General features: G+C 53.5%; 1 protein-coding gene and 1 pseudogene across 2 annotated transcripts; both read left to right on the forward strand.

Moving 5' to 3' along the window:
- Positions 1-2,240: 2,240 nt before the first annotated feature.
- On the forward strand, positions 2,241-25,477 carry OTUB2 (OTU deubiquitinase, ubiquitin aldehyde binding 2). Its single transcript, XM_081227568.1, has 6 exons — positions 2,241-2,429; positions 15,149-15,244; positions 16,612-16,730; positions 19,793-19,877; positions 20,477-20,671; positions 22,238-25,477. Exons 1-6 carry the CDS (start codon positions 2,427-2,429, stop codon positions 22,442-22,444), a joined length of 705 nt encoding a protein of 234 aa, XP_081083694.1. The 5' UTR covers positions 2,241-2,426; the 3' UTR covers positions 22,445-25,477.
- On the forward strand, positions 2,507-13,438 carry LOC308614983 (regulatory factor X-associated protein-like; annotated as a pseudogene). The gene is made up of 3 exons: positions 2,507-2,709; positions 3,684-3,805; positions 12,802-13,438. The product of its transcript is annotated as a regulatory factor X-associated protein-like (transcript).
- Positions 25,478-25,746: the final 269 nt, after the last annotated feature.

The following is a 25,746-nucleotide window of genomic DNA, read 5'->3' on the forward strand; positions in this document are numbered from 1 at the left end:
ACCATGAGTTACAGGGGCCACAGGGGCCACAGAGCCCAGCCCCAAAGTCTGGGGGTGTCCAGCACCCAGGTGCCCAGGTCCTTTCCTGGAGGACAAGACACCCCTCTCCAAACCTGTGAAGTCATAACAGCCATCCCCCGACACCCCCCCCCCCACCAACCCAGACACCTGGACGCCAGGCAGAAGAGGGGCAGGTAGAGGAGACCAGATCCATTCCAGAAAGAACACGGTTACACCCAGCCAGGGGGCGGCCCCTACAAAGACTGTTCACAATTGCAGCTCCATCTCAGCTTGAAAACTGGCTGAACTCTTTGGAAGCTTTCTTTCTCTTCTAACCAGACTTTAGGGAGCTCAGGAAGACGTCTGATTAGTTACAGACCAAAGAGATTACATTTTCCCTGCTCATTTGAGCCCCAGTTGAGGAAAGTTTCCATATACTGAGATTCTGGGTAAGATTGTGTTTTTGTTTAAAAGCTTCAATAGTAAAAATATATTTTTAAATCTTCTTTTAATGGCCTCCATTGTCCAATCTCTTCACTGAGTGAGGAATCAGTGGCCTGGAGAGGGCCTGGATGTCACCTGAGGCCACACAGCAGTGAGCGGCAGAGTCTAGAGCCAGCCTGGGGCTCAGGGTTGCCTGTGAACTCCAGTTCAGTGCTCCTTCCACATGCCAGTGCTGGCTTGGGTTGGAGCTGCTGTGGCCTGGGGAGAGAAGGAGATGGGCCAAAGGCCCAGGGCTTAGTATGGCCCAGCATGAGGGCTCCTAGAAGCCCTCCTTCTGGAAGCCCCAGATGCCTCAGATGTGGGCTTGACCAGGGTTAAGCCTGAGACCAGGCCCCAGGCAATGCCCTCACAGGCCCTTCCCGGCTCTCCTCAGCAAAGACACCTCGCCCACACCTGCAGGGGCCACACCTGGCTCAGTCATTCCTCCAGCGAGTGAAGCCTATTTAACACACTCTGGACCAAGCACTGGATGAGGAGTCAGAAGTCTGGGATCCACCCCAGCTGAGCCTCTTCCTAGCTGAGCAGCACTGCGCTGTGCCTGTCACCTCTCTGGCTTCCTTGGCTGTAAAAAAACAGAGCAGAAACTCTCCAAGTGCAAAAAGAAACACCAGGAGTACACAGCCCCTGCAAACACGGGCATTGTTCCTCAGCAGAGCAAATTCAAACCCAGCTCTGGAGTCAGGCCGCCTGGGATTGAATCCCACTGTGTGCTGGGTCAATGTGGGCAAGTAGCTTAATTTCCCTGTGTCCCAGTTTCCTTGCCTGTAAAACAAGGATAATAGGACCTACTGCCATAAACTAGTTGTGAGAAAGTTAAGATAATATAGTTTGAGAGTTTGGGATGATGCTGGATACACAGTAAGTACTCAGTAAAAATTAGCTTTTATTATTATGGCTCTTTGAGCCTTGATTGACCCCAAACTCCCCAACTAGTAAATGATATGCACTTGGAAGATACAGATGTTTGTCTACTCAAGAGCCTAGCCTGGTGCCTGGGGCAGGGGAGTGAGAGTGTGGTGTGGAATTACTTAATACATGCTCCAGGAAGTATTAATACTTATAAAAGGGGTGCATACAGTTCACTGGAGCCCCCTTTCCCCACACAGAGCACCGTCTTCCAGCGGTCAAGGGCTGGTGAATGAATCTCTGAATGATACATATTCCTCTGTTTGATGCTCGGCAATAATGAGCTTGTATGCAGGGTGAGTCACCAAGCGTGGTTCACGGTCTGTGCCTCGTATATAGCCGTACAATTCCACAGGCACAGAATCAAAGATCCTGGAAATTCATTCATTCGACAAACATTAATTGGGTGCGTGGCAACCTACTGATTCAGGAGTTGGAAGGGTGTAAAATATTATTTTGAAGCTACACACGCAGGCAGGTAACTTAATGTTATTGGACACGTGTTCCCTAAGCGCCTGTCTTCTAGTCTTGAGCAAACTATACTTATATATGACCTGGTTTATGAATTAATGAGGGCCAGCTAATCTTTCAGAATTCAATTTGCAGTTTTGGTCAAAAGCCCTTCAGCCTTTACAACCTGTCTTCCTGGGTTGGGCTAACTCCTTTGCCAGTTAAAAGGTTTCTGTGTCTTTAAAAAGAGGCGGTACCCTGTCAAGTGTGCCCCAAAGGATACGCTGGAGGCGCGTGAAGTCTCACCCACTTTTTGTGACGTCCTGTGGCCCGGCTTCTGATTGCCCGCCTCAGACGTCAATCGAGGGGCGTGTGTCTTGCTGGGACACAGTGGTGGTCTAACCTCTGGTTTGCGGAGCGGTCGGGTGTATTCGCCTCTCGCCCCCACGCCTTCGAGGTCCCCGCCGCCCGACCCAACGGCGGAGCCAGCCAGCGGTTCCCGGGGCGCCCTCCCGCACCGATCCCACCTCTCTGGGGCGGGACCTGGCCCGACGGCTCCGGTCACTATGGTCAGTGGTTGTAGAGGGGAAGCGGGGAAGGAGGAGTGGGAAGGGGGGCGCGGTAGGCGGGGTCGCCGCCTGGGCACATGTGCGCTCGCGGGACTGGGGGTTGGGCGCGAGGCTCGGCCGCCACCGTCAGACCTGCAGCGTTCGGACACCCCGGAAATACTGGGGGCTCAGTCCTTCCTTGGAAGGCCCCCGTGAACGGCCAGCGACGGAGACCCAGCCCAGCTCCCAGATCCCCCGCCCCGGCGCGTTCGTCCCGGCTGTCCCCGAGTGCCGCTCGACGGTGGGCACCCGGAGGCTCCAGGGCTAAGTGTCGCTTCCTTTTTGTTAAGTAGACCTCCAGTCCGCAGCTCACGGCCCCACCCATCCGAGGGCTCAGCCATGAGAGACCTCCCACTCCCAAGCCCCAAGAGTGGACCTGGGGAGTGCAAGGGTGGCCGGACATCCTCTCCGTCCTACACGTCAACAGAAGGTCTTTGGAGTTAGGACCCACGTGGAGAGGCTGTCTCAAGTTGTGAGACACGTGAATTAGGGGTCCCGGCAAAGCAAAGACTAAAGGAACCCCTGGTTCAGAAAGCAGAAAGGGCCCCAGAGACCCTCTGAGCCAGGCCAACCGGGTCTTGGTCAGCTGGGGCCACTGAGGCCCAGACAGGGAGGGGACCGGGACTGATCGTGGTGGACTTGGACCTGAACCCAAGCCTCTGGACTCCCAGTCCAGTGCTCTTTGTATTACTACATCAGTCCATCTTGGGGGCAAGGGGAGGTGGGGGACAGGCACTCTGCAGAGGACTGGGTGTGATGAGTGCCTAAAACTCTTCAATTCTGAGCCCCCCTGCTCCAGGGAGCTTGTAGAGTATAAGGACTGGTGGCCTGGCTTGTGGTCACACAGCCCTGAGTTCAAATCTCACCTCCATCCCTTGGAAGGCCAAGAGGCTTTGGTTGGTCACTTCCCATCCCCGGCACTGTTTTTCACATCTGTATACTGGGCTGCTGTGAGGACCACGTGAGGTGATGCGAGTGGATCACTTGGCTCAGATAACGGGCACGGCTTTCCCTGTGAAAACAGGGTCCTGGAAATGCGCGTGCACGGGTGCCTGGTTTTTCTTGCTCGGCCTCCTCCCTCCCATGTCTGGGCAGAGAAATGGGTCACCCCTGCAGGCTGCCGCTGGCTTGGGGCACAGGTCAGAAACTGGTCACGGTCTGACACGTTCGGACTGTGGTGTGGGCAGCCAGGTCATCTGTGCTGGCCTGTCCTAGACAAACCAGCCTGCTGCTGGGTGTGGCTGAGGGCTTCTGGGGCATCTGGAAGCACCAGCTTCCTGCTTCTACCCAGTACCTAAGGGTTTACCTGGCTCTGCTGCTCCTGGAAGGGGACCCAGGTGTTTCTGCATCGCCTGCCAGGGAGTGGCCAAAGCTGGGGTAATAACGGGTTTAGCCACCCTGGAGCCGAGGCTGGCAGGGCTTCCAGCCCCCACTGGGTAGCTGAGAACATGGCAGGGGTGGTGAGGGCTGGGACCTGAACTTCTGGCCTTCGTGCTGCACAGTGAGGCCTCTGACTCCATCCTCGCGTCTGCCCTGGACTCACAAGACCGGAAGTTAGAGGGCAGATGGAGTCAGAGCACCAGCCCTCAGCCTGTGAGGGGTGGCGTGGCTGCCTTGGAGAGGGATGAAGTTGTTAGCTCACCAAATAGGACGTCTGCCGGGGAATCCTGGGAGGGTGGGGGTGGCAGAGGCGGTGCAGGGTGTGTTCTCTTCTGTTCACCCAGCACTTACTGAGCACCTACTGTTTGCCAGGTACCGTGCTGGGCCCTTTGGTGGTCTTCTGAGTCTGTGTGGTGTGGATGGCGGTGAGTGTGTGTGTGGTGGGCAGAGGAGAATGTCTTTGGAAAATATGGTGTTTTCTTTCTGTATTCATTTCAAAGTCACTGGGCTAAGCTTGAGGAAGGGTCCCAGGTAGAAGACACAGAACCCCTTGGCAACTCAGGGGCCAGGGTGAGGACAAAGCCTGGGGCTGCCACTGGCAGAGGTTGTAGGTAGTGAGGGGTCTCATGCTCACTCAAAGGGCATTTAACATTCAGTGAAGAATGAGGGTCGGATGTGAATAGCAGAACCACAGGGCCCTTCTGTGCTTTGTTCTTTGGTTTGTCAAACAAGCCCCAGTAGGTACCCTAGTCCAGCCCCATGCTGGGCAATGATGAGAAAGACAAGGGGCTTGCCCATTCTTAGGAGCTCACTGCCTGTTGGACAAGGCAGAGCTGGGCACAAGCAATTCTTGAGCTACCGGTCATGACCTAAGAGGCCTGACCATGGGCTTGGGGAGCACAGCAGGGAGCCATGCACTCTGAGGGAGTGGGGAGTGTTGAGGAAGTCTTCACAAAGGAGTCTTTTGAATGGGGTATTGAAGGATGTATAGGAGTTTTCAGGAAGGATTTGGGGAAGAGTGTATTCCGGTCAGGGTGGGACAGTGTGCTTACAGGCCTGGCAACATGGTTAAGAGTGGGATATGCTGGGAAAGGTGAGCGGTCTGTATGGATGCAGGGAGCTTGGGGGAGGGAGGAGAGATGAGTTTAGAAAAGCAGGTGGGGTCAGAATGTGCCATAAAGGGCTTTGCATGTGGATGCAGGGAGCTTGGGGGAGGGAGGAGAGATGAGTTTAGAAAAGCAGGTGGGGTCAGAATGTGCCATGAAGGGCTTCACATGTGGATGCAGGGAGCTTGGGGGAGGGAGGAGAGATGAGTTTAGAAAAGCAGGTGGGGTCAGAATGTGCCATAAAGGGCTTTGCATGTGGATTCAGGGAGCTTGGGGGAGGGAGGAGAGATGAGTTTAGAAAAGCAGGTGGGGTCAGAATGTGCCATGAAGGGCTTCACATGCTGCACTGTGGGGTTTGGATTTTATCCTGCAGGTGTGGCTGGGGAGGGGGGAGGACCATAACATATTTCTGACAAATAAGAGATGGTTGATTTGGATGCCGTCTGGCAATGGAGTGGACAGAGGGTTGGAAGTGGCCAGGCTGGAGTCAGAGACCAGCGCATACATCTGTTCACTCATCTGCTTGTTATGCATCTTGGGGGCATTATTGTGTGGCAGGCACTGGGGAATCTGGTCATGACAGGCAGGCAAAGTCCCTGCCCTCATGGAGTTGACATTCTCGTGGAGGGTGACCGACAGCATGCAAGTAAACGAGTGAACCTACATGTCAGAGAGCTCTAAAGACATAAAACAAGTCAAGGCAGTAGGGGTGGGGAAGGGGCAACTTTCACAGTGTGGTCAGGGAAGGAGGTTGCGTCATCTGAGTCATGTAAAGAGACAGAGAGTCATTCCATGCAGAGGAACAGCATGTGCAAAGGCCCTGAGGTAGGAATGGGTGTGTCTTGGGAAACATAAGGAGGGTCACTGTGACTGGAGCTCACGAGAGTGAGGGGAGCAAGGCCGGATGGCGTAGGACCTGGGTGGTTGTCATCCAAAGGTTGAGTCTTCTCCCATGTGAAGGAAGCCACTGGAGGGAACTGGGAAAGGGCATGTCCTCATTTGCTTCACATGGTAGGAGCCTGTGCTGGCTGCTGTGGAGGATGGTGGGGACGGGGGGTGGGAGTGGGAGCCAGGAGGTCAGTTGGGCAGACACGTGGTGCAGCCTCCCTGGGGGCAGATGGTGGTGGCTCTGGCCGGACACAGGAGCCGAGCTGACGGAGGAAGGGAGGAGTAGGAGAGGCCTCCCCTGTCTTTGGCCTGAGCTCTGTCTGGATGGAGGGGCTTTTGAGGATCTGGTGACACCTGGAGGGGATGCAGGCGTGGAGAGAGAAAGCAGTTAGGGGCACAGTAATTCTGCGATCTTGGTCAGACATCCCGGTGGCTGGTGGTGTTTGAGGCCGGAGCTCTAGGGAGAAGTCAGGGCTGGAGATCTGAGGGTCTGTTAGGAGGATGCTATGAGTCCAGGGTCAAATGAGAGAGGGCCAGCCTCTGAATTCGGGGTCTCTGCAAGGCCAGCCAATAACTGTGACCCAAGGCAGGTAGGGGTCCAGATGCAGGGTCTTCTCTGTTTCCTGAACTGAACTGCAGAGATGGGGGAATGTGGGTGGTAGGCTGAGTAATAGCGCCCCGTAGACACCCACATCCTAATCCCCAGAACCTGTGACTAGGGTACCTCACGTGGCAACAGGGGCTTTGCAGTTGTGATGAATTAAGGGTCCTGAAATGGGCAGAGTACCCTGGGGTACCCAGGTGGGCCCAATGATGTAATCACAAGGGTCCTTATAAGGAAGAGGCAGGAGGCTGGGAGTGAGGAGGCGTGACAACGGGAGGGAGGGATCATGAAGAAATGCAGGCAGCTTCTAGAAACCGAAAAAGGTAAGGGAGTGGCTTCTCCCCGTGAGCCTCCAGAAATGTAAGATCATAAACCTTGTTTTCAATCACTGAGTTTGTACTAGTTGCTGTTTGTACAGCAGCAATAGGAAGCCAATTCAGGACACTAGGTCTCCCCTGAATCTTGGGCCTCCAAATGGTTTGATCACTCATCAATAAAAATGTTTGATTTTCCCGTATGTGGGTATATTATACATCATACCCTGAAGTAGACATTTAAAAAGCCATTTCCTTCCGGCCCCTGCAAACAGCCCCCTTTGGAGACCCCAGCCCCAAGCAGGCAAGGCCAGGTTTGGAGCCACGGGGAGCCTCTAGAAGTGACAGGGACCTTCTGAGGGGAGGTGGTTGGCTGAGTTCTGGGCCCTGGCCCTCTGGTGGTGAGCCTGCAGGCTCTGGCCTCTGCCATGGAGGAGTTGGTAGCTTGAGGTCAGGCCACGCAGTGCGCTGTGGCTTCTCGGGGCTGGGCCTGGTTCGCGAGGCTGACTCATGGCCCGGGGTGAGCACACCAGCGGAGCAGCCTCAGTGGGAGGTCTGGCAGGCTAACGGCTGGCCTTGCCCGCTGGGGCCCAGGGTGGGCCCAGGAGAGGCCCACCAGCACCTCAGAGCCTTGGCTGGGGGTGCACACAGAGGCACCGAAGGGTACGTTATGGGGGGTTTGTAGGCAGAGGCATGAGCCCAAGGCCGGGCTGCTAAGGAGCCATCAGGAAGTGATGATAGGGCACACGAGGGCCAGGTGCGTTCTCTTTGTGGAGAGTTGGGGCGGAAAGGCACCCAGGTCTGTTGAGTACCTTTGATGTGCTGGGTGGCCAGCGTCGACGTTTCTCCCTGGATTGCCTCACTGTGTGACCTTGGACAAAGAGCTTGACCTTTCTGGGCTTCAGTTTCCATTTGTAAAACGGAGCTACTGCAAGGCCTAAGTGAGATTATCCCCAGCGCCTGGCATACGATGACCTCCCAGCAAAGGTAACTTAAGTCATTCAACAGGTGGTTACTTAGGGCCTTCCGGGGGCCAGCTGCTGTTGCAGGCACTTGGAGTACTGTGATAAAAGTGACAAAGGACCCTGTCCTTGTGGAGTTTCATCCTCCTATTGTTTCACCTCTCATGAAAGCACAGAGAAGCTGGATTAAAACTCTGAAGTGAACTGTATCTGTTCCAAGAGGGGCCCACAGAGAACTCACAGGAGGGGCAGGGGTTTGTTTTGGGTCACAGGTCATGTCACGGATCAGACCTTTACGGCCTGCAGGACTAAGCTGCCAGGGCCCAGTCCTTTCAGCGTGGCCCTCCCCACCCTGCAGCTCCCTGCCACCCCACCGTCTGCTGGGGGTCCCTGGAGATGCGCGCACAGTGCTGGGCACGTGGGGTTCCCGTGGGCAGGGGGCGCAGCAGCCTGTAGGATGGAAGATCCTGCATCGCCCTGGCAATGGGACCTCACTCTGGCTCTGCTTGGTCACTTCCTTACCGGAAGCTTTCAGTGCTTCAGATGCCACACCAGTGGGGCAGGATCCATGGATCGGTGTATATGGGTCTCAGGGGGGTATATGGATGAGAGATGGGGATCGAGTGCAGGGCCAGCAGCACTGCTGTAGGTGGTTACGTGCTGGCTCTGCGGTCTCCGAGGCTGTAGGAGGAAAGGGGACCCCCATGAGGACTCAGATCTGGTCTGAACACCAAGCCCCCCCCCCCCCCCCGTTCCAGTGCCTCAAGCTTGTTCCCAGGGTTACTGGGAAGGAGCCAGTGATGGGAGAAACATCCTTCTCTCACTTTGAAATATCTCCCTCGACTCAATAGCTCAAAGCTGTTTCCAAGCAGAGGTGCTATCTGCCTGACTTAGTTAATTAGCATCTATTTGCAAACCAGCAGTTTAAGGCTAAAATCCTTTAGGATTAGGTAACCTGATTAGGTCTGACAGGACGTTGTCAGGCGAGGCCTGTCCTTTTCCCATAACATCCTGGAAATTTGGGGCCATGATTTAAAAAACAAACCACCAACTAGAGTCAGCCAAGGTCGAACCCAGAGTATTGTACCTGATTTATGGGCCAGTATACCGAGGCTGTTCTTCCAGGGGTGTGACCAGGGCCCTGCCGATGGGGAGGGGGGCGGGGCCACCCGGGCTGACTTGGGTCACTCTGGGCCGCCAGGCAGGGACTTAAAGGCGCCAAAGCAGAAACCCACTCCCCTCACCCCTCCCAGTGGCACCAGTAAACACACCTGGGACCACGAGGGGGCGCTGGAGCTAACTCACAGCTCCATCACAGGGCAGGGCAACCAACCTGGGAGCCATTTGTCAGGAGGGGTGGATCTTAAATAGCATTGAGTGAAGGAAGAAGAAGCCACGATATCTATAGAATAATTTGTATGCATATTTAAAACATACATAAAACATAAAACATACATAAAACATACATAAAACATAAAGCATACATAAAACAACTCTGTATTTTAAAAAAGACATACAATCCACTTACATGAGGTCCCTAGGACAGGCACATTCATGGAGACAGAAAGCAGAGTGGTGGTTGCCAGGGGCTGGGCCGCGTGGAAATGAGGGGTACGGAATGGGGAGTTAGGGTTTCATGGGTAGAGTTTCAGCTGGGGGTGATGAAAAAGTTCTGGAAAGGACGGTAGTGGTTGCACAACAATGTGAATGCACTTAACGCCACGGAACTGCACGCTTAAAGATGGTTATGATGGTATATTTTGTGTTATGTATGTTTTAGCACAATTTTAAAAAGGCAGATCCGTATTGAAAGACGTACCGTAGGGAATACCTATAGAGGGTGGGGGGATGGCAGGATGGGAACAGCGGTCAGGGATGAAGGAGAAAAGGTGACAGAATGCCTTGCAGAGGCCGGTGCTCACAGCGGGTCTCTTGAACGCTGAGTGTGATGAGCTTGGCTCTCAGCGACCCAGAGCCCCCCACCCCCCGTCCCCAAACTGCTGTTTAATATTTTTCTTTTAAGTTGACTTTTAAATAGCCTAAGTAGATTTGTCTCGAATGCCCAGTCGATATGACTATGGCAAGTGGAAAAGCTAGGGAGGCTTCCCTCAGTGAGGCCCGTTTCCCCCTCCTGACCCGCCTTTAACATTCTCATTTTGACTGGTGACGGCGGGCTTTCTAACATCTTAAATACTTACCTCTACATATGTAAGATTCAATCCTTATACTCCTTTCCACTCTCCCAGCGATACCTTCTCAGAAACTGCCCATCAGATAGAACTGATTGTATGCATCCTCCCACACCATTTGTCATTTTTTTCGGGGGGCGCTCCAAGCGCGAGCAGCATTCAGTACAGCTGTGCTGCTTTTTAATCATCCATTGTTTAAAAAGACCCAAGCTGTCATTTTAAGTGGGCTGTGGGTAAAAACAAGACTTTTTGTTGGTGAGGTAGGTAAATAATGGGACTTTGGAATGAAAGGAGACGGCGGGTGGGTGAGTGCGAGAGATGGGCATTGTCGAGTGGGGACATGTGCTGTTTCTGAATAGTACCTGTTTGTCATCCTGCCTTCCCCTCGGGTCAGCAGAGGTGGATTTTTAAATTCTGAAACTCATGGAATCCCGTGGATATTTGCTTTATGAGCACACCGTATGAGTGCAAAATTAACTGTACACCAGCCATTGGTATTTATGATGCCAATAATGTAAGTCTTCCATGATTTAGAATAGGTCAAAACATGTTCACTTTTTATAACTATGCCAATGAAGTTAGTAAGTTAATAAGTTTTGGATTTCCCTGGCGGTTCAGTGGTTAAGACTCTGCTTTCTACTGCAGGGGTCACAGGTTCGATTCCTGGTCGGGGAAGATCCTGCATGCTGCGAGGCATGGCCAAAAAATTAAAAAAAAAAAAAAGTTAACAAGTTTTGTTTTAAGTTAAAAAAATTGCAAATGAAAATGCAACATTTTACGCTCCAAGTCAGAGGCCTTCTCACCCTTCAAAAGAGGCTAGCAAAGTGGAAAGGAGTTAAAGGTACACTGGAAGCCTGCTTTCTCCTTGGTGCAATTAGAAGGTTTGAAGAAAGTTGAAAAGAGATTAATTTTCGCTCCCAATGTCGCCAGTGTCTTCTAACCCCCATGTCCAGACATCACCTATAAATGATCTTCTCACTCCACCTGGGATGAGCAGCCCTCAGACTGGGGGACCCTGCTGTAGGCACTGAGGTCCAGGGCTGAGCACTCTGCCTGTAATGGGTGGAGGGGGAGCTGCAGGGGCCCAGCCTGAAGGTGAGAAGGCCCCAGACTGCCCTGCACACAGTGTTCCCTTGAGGCCTAGCAGCCTTTGTCCCTCTAGAGCTCCTGGACTCTGAACTCTGTCTGCTTAGCAGTTTGGCTTGGTAGAGTTTCCATGGGCTTCAGAGTCAGGCAGATCTGCAGCAAACCCCTTCCTGGCACAAGGGACCCAACCTTGTCAGTAGAGTGGATTTAGTAATCGTCAGTCGGGATTAAATGAAATAACGGGAATATGCAAGCCTCGGTCCCAGAGCTTGGCCACACAGCTGGTGTACAGTAATGGCATCCGTTATTATTCCATACATCTTGGGCTTAGGGTAGCAGCAGATCATCAAACCATCCTCCATGCGTTGGCTTTCAACCTCATGGTCACAGCATGGCTACTGGAATGCAGACGTTGCATCTGTATTAAGTCAGGAAGAAGGAGGAGGAGGCGGACATGCTGTCTCTGTTCTTTACATCCAAAACCAAAAGCCTTCCCCAAAGCCCCCAGCAGAGTTTTTGTGAGTCCAGTTGGCCAGCCCCGGTCACTTGGCTGCCTACAGCTGCAAGGGAGGCTAGGAAAATCGGTGAGGAGGAGGTTAGGGTTGTCCTGACTCAGCCCAGGCATTTTCCATCACACTGCCCAGAGTAAAAGAGGAATCCTGTCGGTAGGGAAGAAATGGGAAATGGCTGATGGGAAAGCAGCCTATAGCATCTGCCCCAGGATGGTTATTTGATTCCTCCTGATGGCTCGCCCCTGCTCTGCCAGCCCGCCACTGTGGTGTCAGAGCAGAAGTGAGGAAGGAGCCTGAGACTGACTGAATGTTGCAACAAAGGTTGGGTACGGAATAGAAGCTTCCAGAAACAAAACCTAGAATCCCTTCGCCCACCCACAAGCATTTGCACGCTCTCCTCCCTCTTTTAGAAATACTTTTCCTCCTGTTTTTAGGGACAACAGTCATCTTCTCACTGTTTGGCTTTCGTCTGGGAAGATGCCCGGGCGCCCCACATCTCGGGAGGGCATGTTTGGGGCCACCAGAAAGGGAGAAAAAGGAACAAAGCATGAGTTCAAGGGAGGACCCAAGCCTGATTCAGATGGGGTGGGGCAACCAGGGAGGCTTCACCGGGGAGATGGCTTTTATTCATTCATTTAACAAACATCTCATCCCCTGTTCTGCTTCGGGCCCTGTGAGGGGCCCTGGGGCATCAAGTGAATGGAAGGTCTCAGATGGTTTGACAGCTGCCCGCTGGCAAGGGAGGCCCATGTGACTTTGGAGACTTTGAGGGCTGGGAGCTTCCAGGTCCCCCAGAAATGCCGCTTCCCCGTCACGGAGCCTGGATGCCGAGTACAGGAATCAGAGACCAAGAAGCTCATTGTCAGACAGAAGTTTAGAGTCTGTCCAGGGTGGAGACCAGGTAAGCCTAGAAGTCCCTGACACCTCATTGTACGATTCTGTGGGCCAGCTCTCTGCTTCCGGTGGTGAGCTCTGGAGAATCTCCTCATCAAAATCCAACACATTTCTCCAGATGGGAAGGGGTCTGTAACACCGAAGCCTCCTTTTCAAGCACTGCGGTATTGGGTTGAGGCCACTGTCTAGTCAGTGAGGAGGCTGAGAGGCCGCCCGGTAACAACTGTCAAAAGTGATGGCCAGGGACTTTTCCTCTAGCGGGTTCCCGGCCGTTGGTTTCCTAAGTGCAGCTGGGCCCGGCAGGTGCTGAAGGGTTGGGATCGTGGACCCCCGCCAGGTCTCAGCAGCGCGGAGGTGCAGGCTGTCGCCGAGGGCTGCTCTCCGGCCCTGGGGGGCAGCGCCCGGGCTGCCCATTCGGTACCTGTGCAAAGTGGTGGGGGGGATGGCGAGGGGGAGGCGGGGGAAGACGAGGCAGACCTGCTGGACACTTAGGTCCCCCCGGGGAGAGGCGAGAGCACGGCTAGTTTGGAGGATCTGGAGGACGAGGGGACCCACTCTGGGGGAGAGGGTGGCAGCGGTGGAGCCCAGAGACGGGGCAGCGGCGGGGGCAGCGTGAGCAAGACCTGCCCCTACGAGGGCTGCAGCCAGACCCCGAGCCAGACACCGAGCCAGGTGGCCAAGCAGCACAAGCCGTGGATGTGCAAGAAGCACTGCAACAAGATGTACAAGGATAAGTACAAGAAGAGGAAAAGCGACCAGGCCCTGAACTGCGGTGGGGCCGCCCGGCCTGGCAGCGCAGGAACCGTCAAACTTGAGGAAAGTGCAGATAATATACTCTCCACTGTTAGACAGAGAACAGGATCTTTTGGGGATCGACCTGCAAGACCTACTCTTTTAGAACAAGTGTTAAATCAGAAAAGACGGTCATTACTAAGAAGTCCAGAAGTGGTGCAGTTTTCACAGAAACGGCAACAACTCCTAAATCAGCAGGTTTGGGAGCAAAGACAACAGCAGTTTCCAGGAACATCAGTGTGAGGGAATTTATCAAGAAGTCCTGCACGTTTTTTATCTTATTGTAGTGGATGGACACATGTTTTTTTTTTACATCTTTATTGGAGTATAATTGCTTTACAATGGTGTGTTAGTTTCTGCTTTATAACAAAGTGAATCAGTTATACATATACATATGTTCCCATATCTCTTCCCTCTTGCATCTCCCTCCCTCCCACCCTCCCTATCCCACCCCTCTAGGTGGTCACAAAGCACCGAGCTGATCTCCCTGTGCTATGCGGCTGCTTCCCACTAGCTATCTATTTTACATTTGGTAGTGTATATATGGGATGGACATATTTTTATGCTAAAGATAAATGGGGTAAGATTTGCCAGTAGAAGGTAAACAGTCATTTTCCTGTGCACGTGTGTGTATTTGGGGACAAATACGTATTGCACACTGTGCATCTATGACCCTGTTTCTGTTTTGCTATATTTGTTCATTTGTTTTTTTAGATTCCACATATAAGTGATATCATGTAATATTTGTCTTTCTCTGTTTTCACTTCACGTAGTATGATAATCTCTAGGTCCATCCATGTTGCTGCAAACGGCAGTATTTCATTCTTTTTCTATAGCTGAATAATTTTCCACTGCATATATATACCACATCTTCTTTTGCATATATATACCACATCTTCCTTATCCATTCATCTGTTGATGGGCACTTGGGTTGCTTCCATATCTTGGCTATTGTAAATAATGCTGCAGTGAACATAGGGGTGCATATATCTTTTCTAATGAGTGCTTTTTGTTTTCTTTGGATAAATACCCGGAAGTGGAATTGCTGGGTCATATGGTAGTTCTATTTTTTATTTTTCTGAGGAATCTCCATACCGTTTTCCATAATGGCTACACCAATTTACATTCCCACCAATGGTGCACAAGTGTTCACTTTCCCTCACCAGTACTTGTTATTTGCTGTCTTTTTGATAATAGCCATTCTGACAGATGTGAGGTGATACCTCACTGTGGTTTTGATTAGCATTTCCCTGATGATTAGTGACGCTGAAAATCTTTTCATGGGTCTGTTGGTCATCTGTATGTCTTCTTTGGAAAAATGTCTATTCAGATCCTCTGCCCGTTTTTTAATTGGGTTGTTTGGGTTTTTGATGTTGAGTTGTATATCTTCTTTATATATTTTGGATATTAACCCCTTATTCAGATATATTATTTGCAAATATCTTCTCCCATTCAGTAGATGGCCTTTTCCTTTTGTTGAAAGTTTCCCTTGCTGTGCAAAAGCTTTTTAGTTTGATGTAGTCTCGTTTGTTTGTTTCTGCTTTTGTTTTCCTTGCCTGAGGAGACATATCCAACAAAATGTTACTAAGACCAATGTCAAACAGCCTACTGCCTATGTTTTCTTCTAGAGAAGTTTAATGGTTTCAGGCCTTACATTTAAATCTTTAAACCATTTTGAATTTATTTTTGTGCACTGAGGTATTATGTTCTATAAAACGAATCAGTTTGGAAGTTACAAGTTGATACCCCTACATGGTGGGCCTGACCCTGGCTCCCTGCCTGCCGGGGACCATGGCGTCTGGGATACTAGTCACACACCCGCAGGTGCTTCTGTCGGGGGGAGGTAACATCCACTGTGTCCCTGCAGCCAGCAGTTCGGAGGCTTTCTGTTGGTGAAAGCCCAACAGCTGCTTTTGAAATTGTCACAGCTTCACTCCTTTTTCTGTCTTTCAGAGTGAAGCATCTTTCAACCTAATATCAGAAAAATGTGACATTCTATCAATTCTTCGGGATCATCCTGAAAACAAGATTTACCAGAGGAAAATCCAGGTAAGGCAGAGGGTCAGAAGAAGGGGAGCCTAGATGAAGTGGGCTGGAGTCGGGAGCAGAGAAAGAGGTGCCACTTTGAAGGTAAAAAAGGCTTCGCATTTGGACCAGGTTCCTGGGCAAATGAAAGGGCTCCCAGAATATTGTCATGTTAGGCATTTGCCTTCAAGAGAAATCCTTCCGCTGCAAAGAAAAAAAAAAATAGCACCTCTGTTTTTAAAAAGCTAGGCACTCTCCTAAGTGTTTCCTTTCTCCCTGAGACCTCAGTACAACATTGCAAGGTCAGAACTTCTATTACCCACGTTTTACAGCTGAGGGAAACGAGGCACAGAAATTAAATGGCAAGTGCACGGCCCTACTGCTAGTGCATTTAGACCAGGCAGCCTGACCTCATAAAAGTCGTCTTTGTAACCGCCCTGCAAGGGCATCTCTCAGGAGGGAAAGCCCACTCCAGCCGGGCTGTGAAAAAGGCGGGGTAGGGTTGCTGGAAGGATGCAGGGAGAGTCACAGAACAAGAAGGAGCCTGGGCGCTCCCCTGGTGCCCCCTCTCCACCTCTCGGCTTCCCGCCGGGGCAGGAGCAAAGGCTGGGCAGCACACTGACTCTCGTGTCCCCTGGACCCCCCTCGGGAGCCGAGATGGAGTTTTCAAGGAGCCCATCCTTCCCTACGGCCTGCCTCTGGTGGGCCCTGTCAGCTCCACTCTGGTGGGACCCCTTGAAAACCAGCTCTGCTGTCAGAACCCTGAGGGTAGGCAGGCCCAGGAGGCAGCCATGGGGACTCCGGCCGTTTCAGAGGGAAGCTGACAGCCAGGAGCAGTGCTGGAGGGGGTGGCATGGGGAGGCCACACCTCCCACGAAACCCTCTGAAGCACTGGCCAGACTGCTTGGTGAAGGCTGGGGAGGCCCTTCCTACCGACTCTGCAGCCTCCTGGCCCACCTCCCAGGCACGCCCACCCTCACTGCCCCCCCGCCCCCGTGCACGCCACTGCTCCTCCTCTCAGCGCCATTCCTCCAGGAAGTCTTCCTGGACTGCTGAAGTCTGATGTAGATGCCGCTGCTCCGTGGCACCCCGGTGCTTCCCCTGTCCTCCTGTCACGATCATCTGACTGTCCATCTCACCCCAGACTGTAGGCTCCCGAGGGCAGGGCCGTGGGACACCCCCACGCCCATACCGTTCGTGCTCAGTGTCTGACACAGGACACACTCCGAGTAGTTTTATTTTTGTGGGATGAGAGTTGGGACACTGTGGAGGGCAGCCAGTCTGAGAGGAGGGAGCAGGTGTTACGTGGGGGAGGCAGGGGCCCCGGCCCTGACGGGACACGACGGGGGTGCGGTTGGTGCAGACACCCACATTTCCTCTGTCCCCCGCAGGAACTCAGCAAAAGGTTCACTGCGATCCGCAAGACCAAGGGGGACGGGAACTGCTTCTACCGGGCCTTGGGCTACTCCTACCTGGAATCTCTGCTGGGGAAGAGCAGGGAGATACTCAAGTGAGTGGGGCACAGGGGATGCTGGGTGGGCCGCCAAGGGGCCGGCTGGGGAAGGACAGTGACCTCGCGGGCACTCTCGGCCCTCTGGTCTCAGCGCGCTTAGGCAAGTCGCATTGGGTGCGTTCTCGAAGCCTCACTGCAAGAACACAAAGAAGCGTTGCCCCGTTGTTCTGGGTGATCTCAGCGGACCTTGGGTTTGAGTGTGTGAGTGACCCAGGGGTCCACCTGGTCAGCCTGGATCTAGAGTTGATGCTGTCCAAGGTCCCTCTGTCCCGCAGCTGCTGCCCGTAGCGATCCTCCCTTAGACCCTCGGGTTTTGGCCTAGCTCGAGGCTTCTCACACTTCATCATTTGTGCAAACCCCCTGGGATCTTCTTCAGCTGCAGATTTCAGTTCAGTAGGTCTAGGGCGGGGAATTCCGCATTTCTCACAAGCTCCCTGGAGAAGCCGCCCCTGCCGCTGGGCCTCGAACCACGCTGGGGAGCAAGGAGCTGAGACCTGCTTCTTTTTTTTTTTTTTTTTTTTGTGGTACGCGGGCCTCTCACCGTTGTGGCCTCTCCCGTTGCGGAGCACAGGCTCCGGACGCACAGGCTCAGCGGCCATGGCTCACGGGCCCAGCCGCTCCGCGGCACATGGGATCTTCCCAGACCGGGGCACGAACCCGTGTCCCCCGTATCGGCAGGTGGACTCTCAACCACTGCGCCACCAGGGAAGCCCAACGGGCCTTTTTAAGGACCTTGAATGTCGGCCTGAATGAGATGGAGCCACAGAGGGTTCAAGAGAGCAAGGGGCCTGATCTGCGGCCGGCTGCGTGCAGGATAAACGCAGCGGCGCGCAGCCAGGGAGCAGCAGGGGACGCGATTCGGGAGAGCCCAGAGGAGGGGTGGTGATAGTGGCCTGAGCAGGTGGAGGTCGATCGCAGAGCCCTGCAGGGGTGGCGCCAACAGGATTCACTCGTGGCTGGAGTGGGGTGTGTGAGCAGAGACAGGAGTCGAGGATGGGTGCCTGGGGTTTGGCCTGAGAGTTAAAAAAGCAGGAGCTCCATGTTGCTAAGTCCGAAATCCCCGTGGGCCATCCAAGCGGGGTCCAGTGGGAAATACCAGGAGGGTGTTACCCCATTTTACAGATGAGTAAACCGAGCTTCGGAAAGGTTAAGTGACTTGCCCCAGGTCCCACTAAAGCTGGTGTGTGGCCGAGAGGGCCTGTGCTCCAAGTCCTGACGCCGTCCTCCTCCCTCACCTCGTCGGGCGGGAGTCCTGCCCTGGCTGTTTGTCCCTCGCTTGACTGGGTCTGTGTGTCGCCGTCTCTGTGTCCCCAGGGCTGGCACGGCAGGGCCAGCAGTCGTTGGTGAGGAATGAGCGTGGGGATGCGGCGGGGGCTCAGGAGTGCGTGGCCAGGGAGGGGAAGGGTGTGAAGGCAGAAAGCTGGGAACAGAGCTGTGCACATTCACAGCCTCACAGAACAGTGGCCAGAGGGGCCCTCCCAGCACCCCTCGTGGAGGCCTGTTACCATCACCCATGCCGTAAGAAAGGGGAGCCTACGTCCCAAAGCCGGAGAGCGACATAGCAGCAGGGCTGTGGCTCCCAGCACAGCACTCCTTCCCACACCTGCCCTGGCCAAACCGGGCTCAGATAACGCCGGCCGGCCCAGCCTTTGGTGGTTTGCCTTTCGGCAGAAGCGCCTCACCTTCCAGGTTAGATGGTTCCACTTCATACACACCACCCTCTCCTCACCTCCCCTGTCCCACAGGGCACCTAAGCCTCCCAGGCCTTTCTCATTGTGCCTTTAGTCCCTCGTGAAAACCCCTCCCGTGTCCTCCCTAGAGTCTGGTCTCCCCTCCCAGGGGACAGGCTGCGGTTACGCCTGTGCCAGCTGGTCCCCCAGAGCCTCTGCACCTGGTCCTTCTTGCGGGGGATGCATCCCTCCTTCTGTGGACCACTCACTTGGACTGTATCTCGTCTCTGCTGCTGAACTCTGTGTCCGGGGGCAGCTCCTCGCCATCCCCAAGGGGGCCAGGACAGGTCCCAGATGGGGCCGTGCCAGTGGGGGGCCTTCAGTGGGAGCACTAACAAAGCAGGGGTCCCTGGACCAGGTCTTGAGGGATGGTCAGTTCTGGCAGAAGTTTAGTGGCTGTTTGGCCGGGAGGCCTGATTTGTGGTGTGAGTTGATTTCTGTAGTATCAGTACCCTTGTCATGATTTTTTTTTTTCAAGTTACCATCATGGGGTCACTGAACAGGGAGTTGGGAAGAGATACGTAACACGTGCTATAGTCCAAATCGTATTTCCACCATCCACACACAATAGACAAAGATTACCTCAAGAGCATAGATTGTAATTTGTGTTTTAAAGTTATTTAAGTTTACATAACTTGATTCTTAAATAATGGCTGTTTAACAGCTGGATGGCAAAACGCGTAAATTTAACAACTAGCTCGTGTGAGCAGGTACAAACCAGCGCTAGCACACCTCTGAGAAGAGCATCCCTGGCTAAGGGGACAGTGGAGGCTAAGGGGTGAGACCGCAAATGGGTAGTGACTGTGGGGTGTGAGGGAAGCTGTGAGACCTGACTAGAGATGAGGCTGCTGAGCTCGGCAGGGGCCCTTCCAGGACACCTGTGCTGAGGAGCTGTGTCCTGAGGGAGAAGGCTGTGGCAGGTCACTCTAAGGTCGCTGTGGAGAGGGCACCAGGAGTGAGGGAAGGCTGGGTGTGGCCCAGGCCAGAGATGGTGTTGACGCACCAGGAACCATGGGGACAGGAAGGAGGGACGGAGTCAACAGGCCTTCGAAAGGTAGAATCAATATATCTGGGAGTGGGTGGTGATTACCTCAATTTCCTCATCTGTGAAATGGGTATACTACCCACCTCCCGTGACTGTACAGGGGAGGACGGAACAAATCAGTGTGTGGTCCACGTGGAAGTGCTTTGAACAGTAGAAAAGTCCTAGTAGAAAAGTGACACGCACCCTCTCAGGTGTGTATGGGGGTGGTGGGTGAGTGGGATGACAGCTGACGTCACAGCAGCGCCCCCTGCAGTTCCTTGTAAGTACCAGTCTTTCCCCTCTAGGTTCAAAGAGCGTGTACTGCAGACCCCAAACGACCTTCTGGCTGCTGGCTTCGAGGAGCACAAGTTCCAAAACTTCTTTAACGCTGTGAGTTAACCTGGGCACGACGGCTGAGGGGCCAGGTCCTCCCTCGCTGGCAGAGCAGACAGGAGCGGGCACTGGCTGGAGTCCCCTCACCGCCCAGGGCTCTGTGGTTGCGCCCCTCTGGCTCCTCCCAGCTGGGGAAGGGCTGAGGGTTGCTTGCTGCTTGTGGGGACATCGAGGGAACAGGGAGCCCAGGGCCCTGCCGTCTCTCGGGGAGGAGGTACCTCCTTTGGGGCACTAGCTCTCAGGCTGGAAGCTTCCCCCAGCCTCCGTCAGCCCCTCCCCTCTCCACCCCACTCCCCGGACCCCACTAGTGAAGGCGCTGGGGTTGGAGGACCGTCAGTTCTGAATCTGTAAATAAGAATTGCAACCACGGCAGTGAGGAGGGACACTAACCGCTGCTCCTTCGACGTGACTCCGGGCTAAGGGACTCGCTACAGGGTACCTCTAACCCTGTCACGGAGCTTTGGCGGGGTCTCTGATTGATTGATTTTGGCGCCTCAGCTTGAGGATTTGAAGATGGAAATGTCCGTGGAGGGAGGCCCACGGGGGGGGTGGGGCGGGGCTTGCCGCTCCCCTGGCTGAGGACCCAAGGGCTGCAGTTTTACAGCGTGGTAGAGCTCGTGGAGAAGGACAGCTCCGTGGCCAGCCTGCTGAAGGTGTTCAACGACCAGAGCTCCTCGGACCGCATCGTGCAGTTCCTGCGCCTGCTCACGTCAGCCTTCATCAGGAACCGCGGAGACTTCTTCCGACATTTCGTCGATGAGGAGATGGACATCAAAGACTTCTGCACTCATGTAGGTCCTCGGGGCCCAGGCTTTGGGGACTCGGACTCCGGCCCTGGGCTCCGCTCTCATCCCTCTCTCCTTAGGAGACTTTAGCACCAGCATTCCCCAACCAGGGGACCTGGGTGTCATGTCTACATTGCAATTCAAAGAGCACTAGGTTAGCAAGCGGGACACATCCTCCTTCGGCCCAAAGTGTGTGGCTTTGGGCAAGTCGCTGTCCCTCTCTGGGCCTCAGATTTCTCATCTGAGAAATAAGGGCTTTGGACTAGACTGTTCACAGAATTACAGAGTAGCAACCCCAGAGTCGCATTTGCCCAAGACCTGTTTTGTTTATGATGTGTGGTATTTACCCGAAAGAGCTGCCAACGTTTAAACAGTGGGCAATTTTCGTATGAACGTCTGGATTTCTCTGGAAAAATCAGAAGATCCAGCTCCCCAGGCCTTATTCCTTTTTGTGTTTTTTTTTAATAAATTTATTTTTTATTTATATTTTTTATTTTTGGCTGCGTTGGGTCTTCGTTGCTGCGCGTGGGCTTTCTCTAGCTGCAGCAAGCCGGGGCTACTCTTTGTTGTGATGCATGGGCTTGTCACTGCGGTGGCTTCTCTTGCTGCGGGGCACGGGCTCTAGGCCCACGGGCTTCAGTAGTTGTGGCACGTGGGCTCAGTAGTTGTGGCTCACGGGCTCTAGAGCGCAGGCTCAGTAGTTGTGGCGCACGGGCTTAGTTGCTCTGGGGCACGTGGGATCTTCCCGGACCAGGGATCGAACCCATGTCCCCTGCATTGGCAGGCGGATTCTTTTTTTGTTTGTTTTTGTTTTTGGCGATATGTGGGCCTCTCACTGTTGTGGCCTCTCCCATTGCGGAGCACAGGCTCCGGACGCACAGGCTAAGCAGCCATGGCTCACGGGCCCAGCCGCTCCGCGGCATGTGGGATCCTCCCGGACCGGGGCACGAACCCGTGTCCCCTGCATCGGCAGGCGGACTTCCAACCACTGCGCCACCAGGGAAGCCCCCCAGGCGGATTCTTAAGCACTGTGCTACCAGGGAAGTCCTTCCCAGGCCTTCCTCTTGCCCGGCAGTAATCAGTAGGAGCTAAATGGCAGCTGCCCTAGTTATTGGGACTCAGTAGGCAGCTTGGCTCTCCATTGACTCACCCACTCGCTCGCCTAGCCCTCTGTAAGCACATAAGCTTGAAATCCCTTTATGATGAAACCCCTTTCTGCTGAGATTCTTTGACTCTGTGCATTAGGAAGCCCAAGCTGAAAAACCCCTGCCCCCCTTTCCAGATTCTTCAAAGTAGTGTCCTCTTCTCACAACTAGGGGGTCCAGAATCAAAAAGATCTAGATTCAAGCCTTGCAACTGTGGCAATTTCTATCTGTTACCTCTTCAGTGAGCCTGCGTTTCCTCCTCTGGAAAATGCAGATGCCAACATCTGCCTCACAGGTTGCTGTGGGGATTATTTCCCAGCGCAGAGGTTTCGACCCAGGACCACGAAAGCCAGAGTTGGACCTCTCACTTGTCCTCTGCCAGGCCTCCATCCTCAACTGGGTTGTTTTTTCATTGTGACCTTTGCAGGAAGTGGAGCCCATGGCCATGGAGTGTGACCACATCCAGATCACGGCCCTGTCCCAGGCACTGAACATTGCCCTGCAGGTGGAGTATGTGGACGAAATGGACACGGCCCTGAACCACCACGTGTTCCCCGAGGCTGCCATCCCTGCCGTGTACCTGCTCTATAAAACCTCCCACTACAGCATCCTTTATGCAGCCGATAAACGTTGATTTTAGGCCATGCAGTGGAGCCTGTCACCTAACGGGACTGCATTCTTTTTTTTTTTTTTTTTTTTTTTGCGGTACGCGGGCCTCTCACTGTTGTGGCCTCTCCCGCCGTGGAGCACAGGCTCCGGACGCACAGGCCCAGCGGCCATGGCTCACAGGCCCAGCCGCTCCGCAGCATGCGGGATCCTCCCGGACCGGGGCACGAACCCGTGTCCCCTGCATCGGCAGGCGGACTCTCAACCACTGCGCCACCAGGGAAGCCCTACGGGACTGCATTCTGAATGGAACGTTACAGCTTTTCAATTTTTTTAAGCGATTTAGACTATAGTTAGAAAATGTGCAGCCTTTTGGGCAAAGTCACTGGGAATAAGGCCTACTCACTACGGACTGGTGGTAACTTGGCGATATTTTTAGTGTTTATCTTCACGGAGGATCCAGTGTTTTCTCACTCTGGGCTAGGAAGCCACATGTCCTGGCTCTACCCCAGTTCTGAGACCTTGCATAGGACACCTCCTCTCTCTGGGCCCAATTCTTCATCTGGAGGAGGTTCCTGCCAGTGTTGACATTCCATTGTTGTATAAAAATGGGGTCCTCTGGTTTATTTTCACCAGGGGCAGTGCCTCTCTGTAGGGGAAGAAAAGCTCAAGATCAGCTGTCTTAAGTGACTTACCAGTTCTATAAAAAATTCAAGTCCAGTAAGCCGTTGGACTGGACTTTGGTGCACGGTGAATTGAGGCCAATTTGAATGCGAGGGCTTCAGTGTACTTCCAAGCATTCATGACAGTGTTTTCTTACCCCTAACTTGAGGAAAAAGATACTTTTATGCCAAAGTCTAGAAAGAGGCCTGTAGCCATCAGCGTGAAGCCCAAGTTGTTGGGCCCCTCTATCTCCCTCAGGGCCAGGACTGCCTGCCTTCTGGTGGGCAGCCCTGCAGGGTTCTGCCGCCAGCCCTACCTGGACAGACACTGAGAAGGACTAAGGTCTGGGACCAAGAAGGTGTCTCATCGTCCCCAGCACATCCTGGAAGTAGAATACGGATACTCAGCCAGGTGGAGACATCGGTCCGCACATGCAGCCGTAGACTCCAGCTGAGCAGAACAGACAAGGTTTTCTGAGGCTGTCTTTGGCTTCCTTTCCCCTTTCCCCGCTTCTGTCTGGCTTATGGGCTGGCTAGAGATTAGGTGGCAAAGAACAGAGATAAGCCGAGGAGACTGGCAGTGGGGGAGGTCACCTCTGGGGAAGCTGCCTGGTAGCCAAGAGCCCTGGCTCTGGCCAGTCTCCCTGTTCATCCGCCTGAACATGCCCCTTAATGACCCCCTCACCTTGCTGCCTCAGGATCTCGAGGAGCCCTGGCTGGGCTGGGGGCGCTGCCAGCAAGCTCTCTTCCTCTCTGGGAAGAAATGGAGAATGCAGGGGTGTGGAATCGCCTTCCTTAATCGAAGGCCTCACAGGTTCCATTCTGCAGGGATTTATTAGAATCTGTTGGTGCTGCAGTGCCAGACTGTAGTGTCTGCTGACAGGCAAACTGCACCAGGAGGACGGGGTGACAGCCTGCTCCCGATCCTCGTATACAAATGTCAGATTGGTATCAGTCTTCCGCCTTTGTGAAAACTGATGTCAGGGTGCTTTTAATGCCAGGCAGGGACCCAGGTTCCCATACTGCCCTTGGCTGGAACTTGGACCCCAAGGGCTCAAGCTAAATAAGTGACTGTCACTTTTTCACAGGAATGTGAAGCTGACCCTGATCTCTGAACTGGTTCAGTGGTCCTACCTTGCTCTGGGTAGGAGTGCTGTGACAAGTACACTGTAAGAGCAGGGTAACATGTTACATGATTTGTGAGTATCACGATCCCTGTTTCCAAACTGAAGGACACTGACCTGCACCTTGGCTGCTCTGAGCAGTTGTGAGATGGGTCCTGGGCCTCCAGCTGGGCTCTCAAGCACAGCATGATCAGCACTGGCTGCCACTTAACTGCATTTGTAGCTTGTGTAGCGTTCACAAAAGCCAAGCTTTCTCTTTGGCAGACAGGCTGGAGAACTCCCCTCTGAGGTGTGTCTGTGCTGTGTGTCCAGGCCGGAGAGCCTGCCAGTGCTCACGTGGGACCCTCTTCCCAGGGGAGAGCCGATCAGTTTAGAATCAGAGTGCCCAAGAGAGGCAGGCTGTTGTCATGACCCCCCTCTCCGCTCTCCCATTTTTCATAAAACTATTGGCCAAATCCAAACCGCTGCTCTCTTCCCTTCCCATCTGCCCTCAGCTCTTGCCTCTGAAGGGAAAGCACCACGGAGGAAAGGCGCGGCAGAATTCGGAGAAGCTTTAAGTAACCAATGTAAAATCCAGTCATCCGTGGACATTACCCTGCTTATGTACAGCAGCCAGTCATGTCAGCAATCACGCTTCCTGGGTAATTCCTCACCCGGCCCACAAAGCCTTCTCTTTGCAGACCAAAAGCTGGAAGGAAGGTTGCTTTCAGAGTTTGTCTTTACAACTGCACATGTGTTACCTTCCTTCCAAAGGGAACTTTACAAACCAGTGTGAATACTTAGCAACAAAAAAACTGTCCTTGCTTTTGGTTCCTACTTTAAGCACATAGTGGCTCTGGAGCCACACCGCCTGGGTTCAAATCTTCAACTTTGCCACTAACTAGTTATATGACCTTGGCCAAGTCCCTTCACCTCCAAGTTCCAATTCCCACATTAGTGAAATGGAGACGATACCAACACATCACAGAATTATCGGTTCAAGTGGAACAAGATTACATGTGAAAACAATCGCAAGACCTGACGCATAGTGAGTGCCCTACAAATGGGATGCTTCCCCCCACGGATCCTTCCCCATGGGCTGCAGAACACTGCAAGATGGGAAAACATGCCACCTTGGCAGTGGCACTGTGGTTTCCCAAACACGGAAGAAGTCTAAGGACCAAACGCAATCCTGTGATGAGCGGAAATAGGGGCAGGGGCCCCTTGTCCCGTGGGATGTAGGCCAGGCCTACAGCTTCCTCGGGCAATTGGTAAAAACATTTTCCTAGCATTAAAATGGTTTCCATAACAACTGTTTGTCCTGGCTTCTTAATAGCGGGTACCTGGCATGCACCAAAAATCAACACTACTGTCCCATAGGGCTTGTACGTGTGAGTGGATTAGCACGGGTAGCAGTGTCCTTGTTTAGTGAAAGGTCCAGACACTCAGGAAATTCTGTCCTTGGGCTGGGCTGGAGGTGCCAGAGGAACCACAGGCCTCACCAAAGCTTCACCTCATCAGGTCAGAGAGCAACACGGTCAGGGAGGCTGGCCCCATCTTTTAAA

Source organism: Mesoplodon bidens (genome assembly GCF_964165515.1).
Source record: "Mesoplodon bidens genome assembly, chromosome: 3".
Lineage (NCBI taxonomy): Eukaryota > Metazoa > Chordata > Mammalia > Artiodactyla > Ziphiidae > Mesoplodon > Mesoplodon bidens.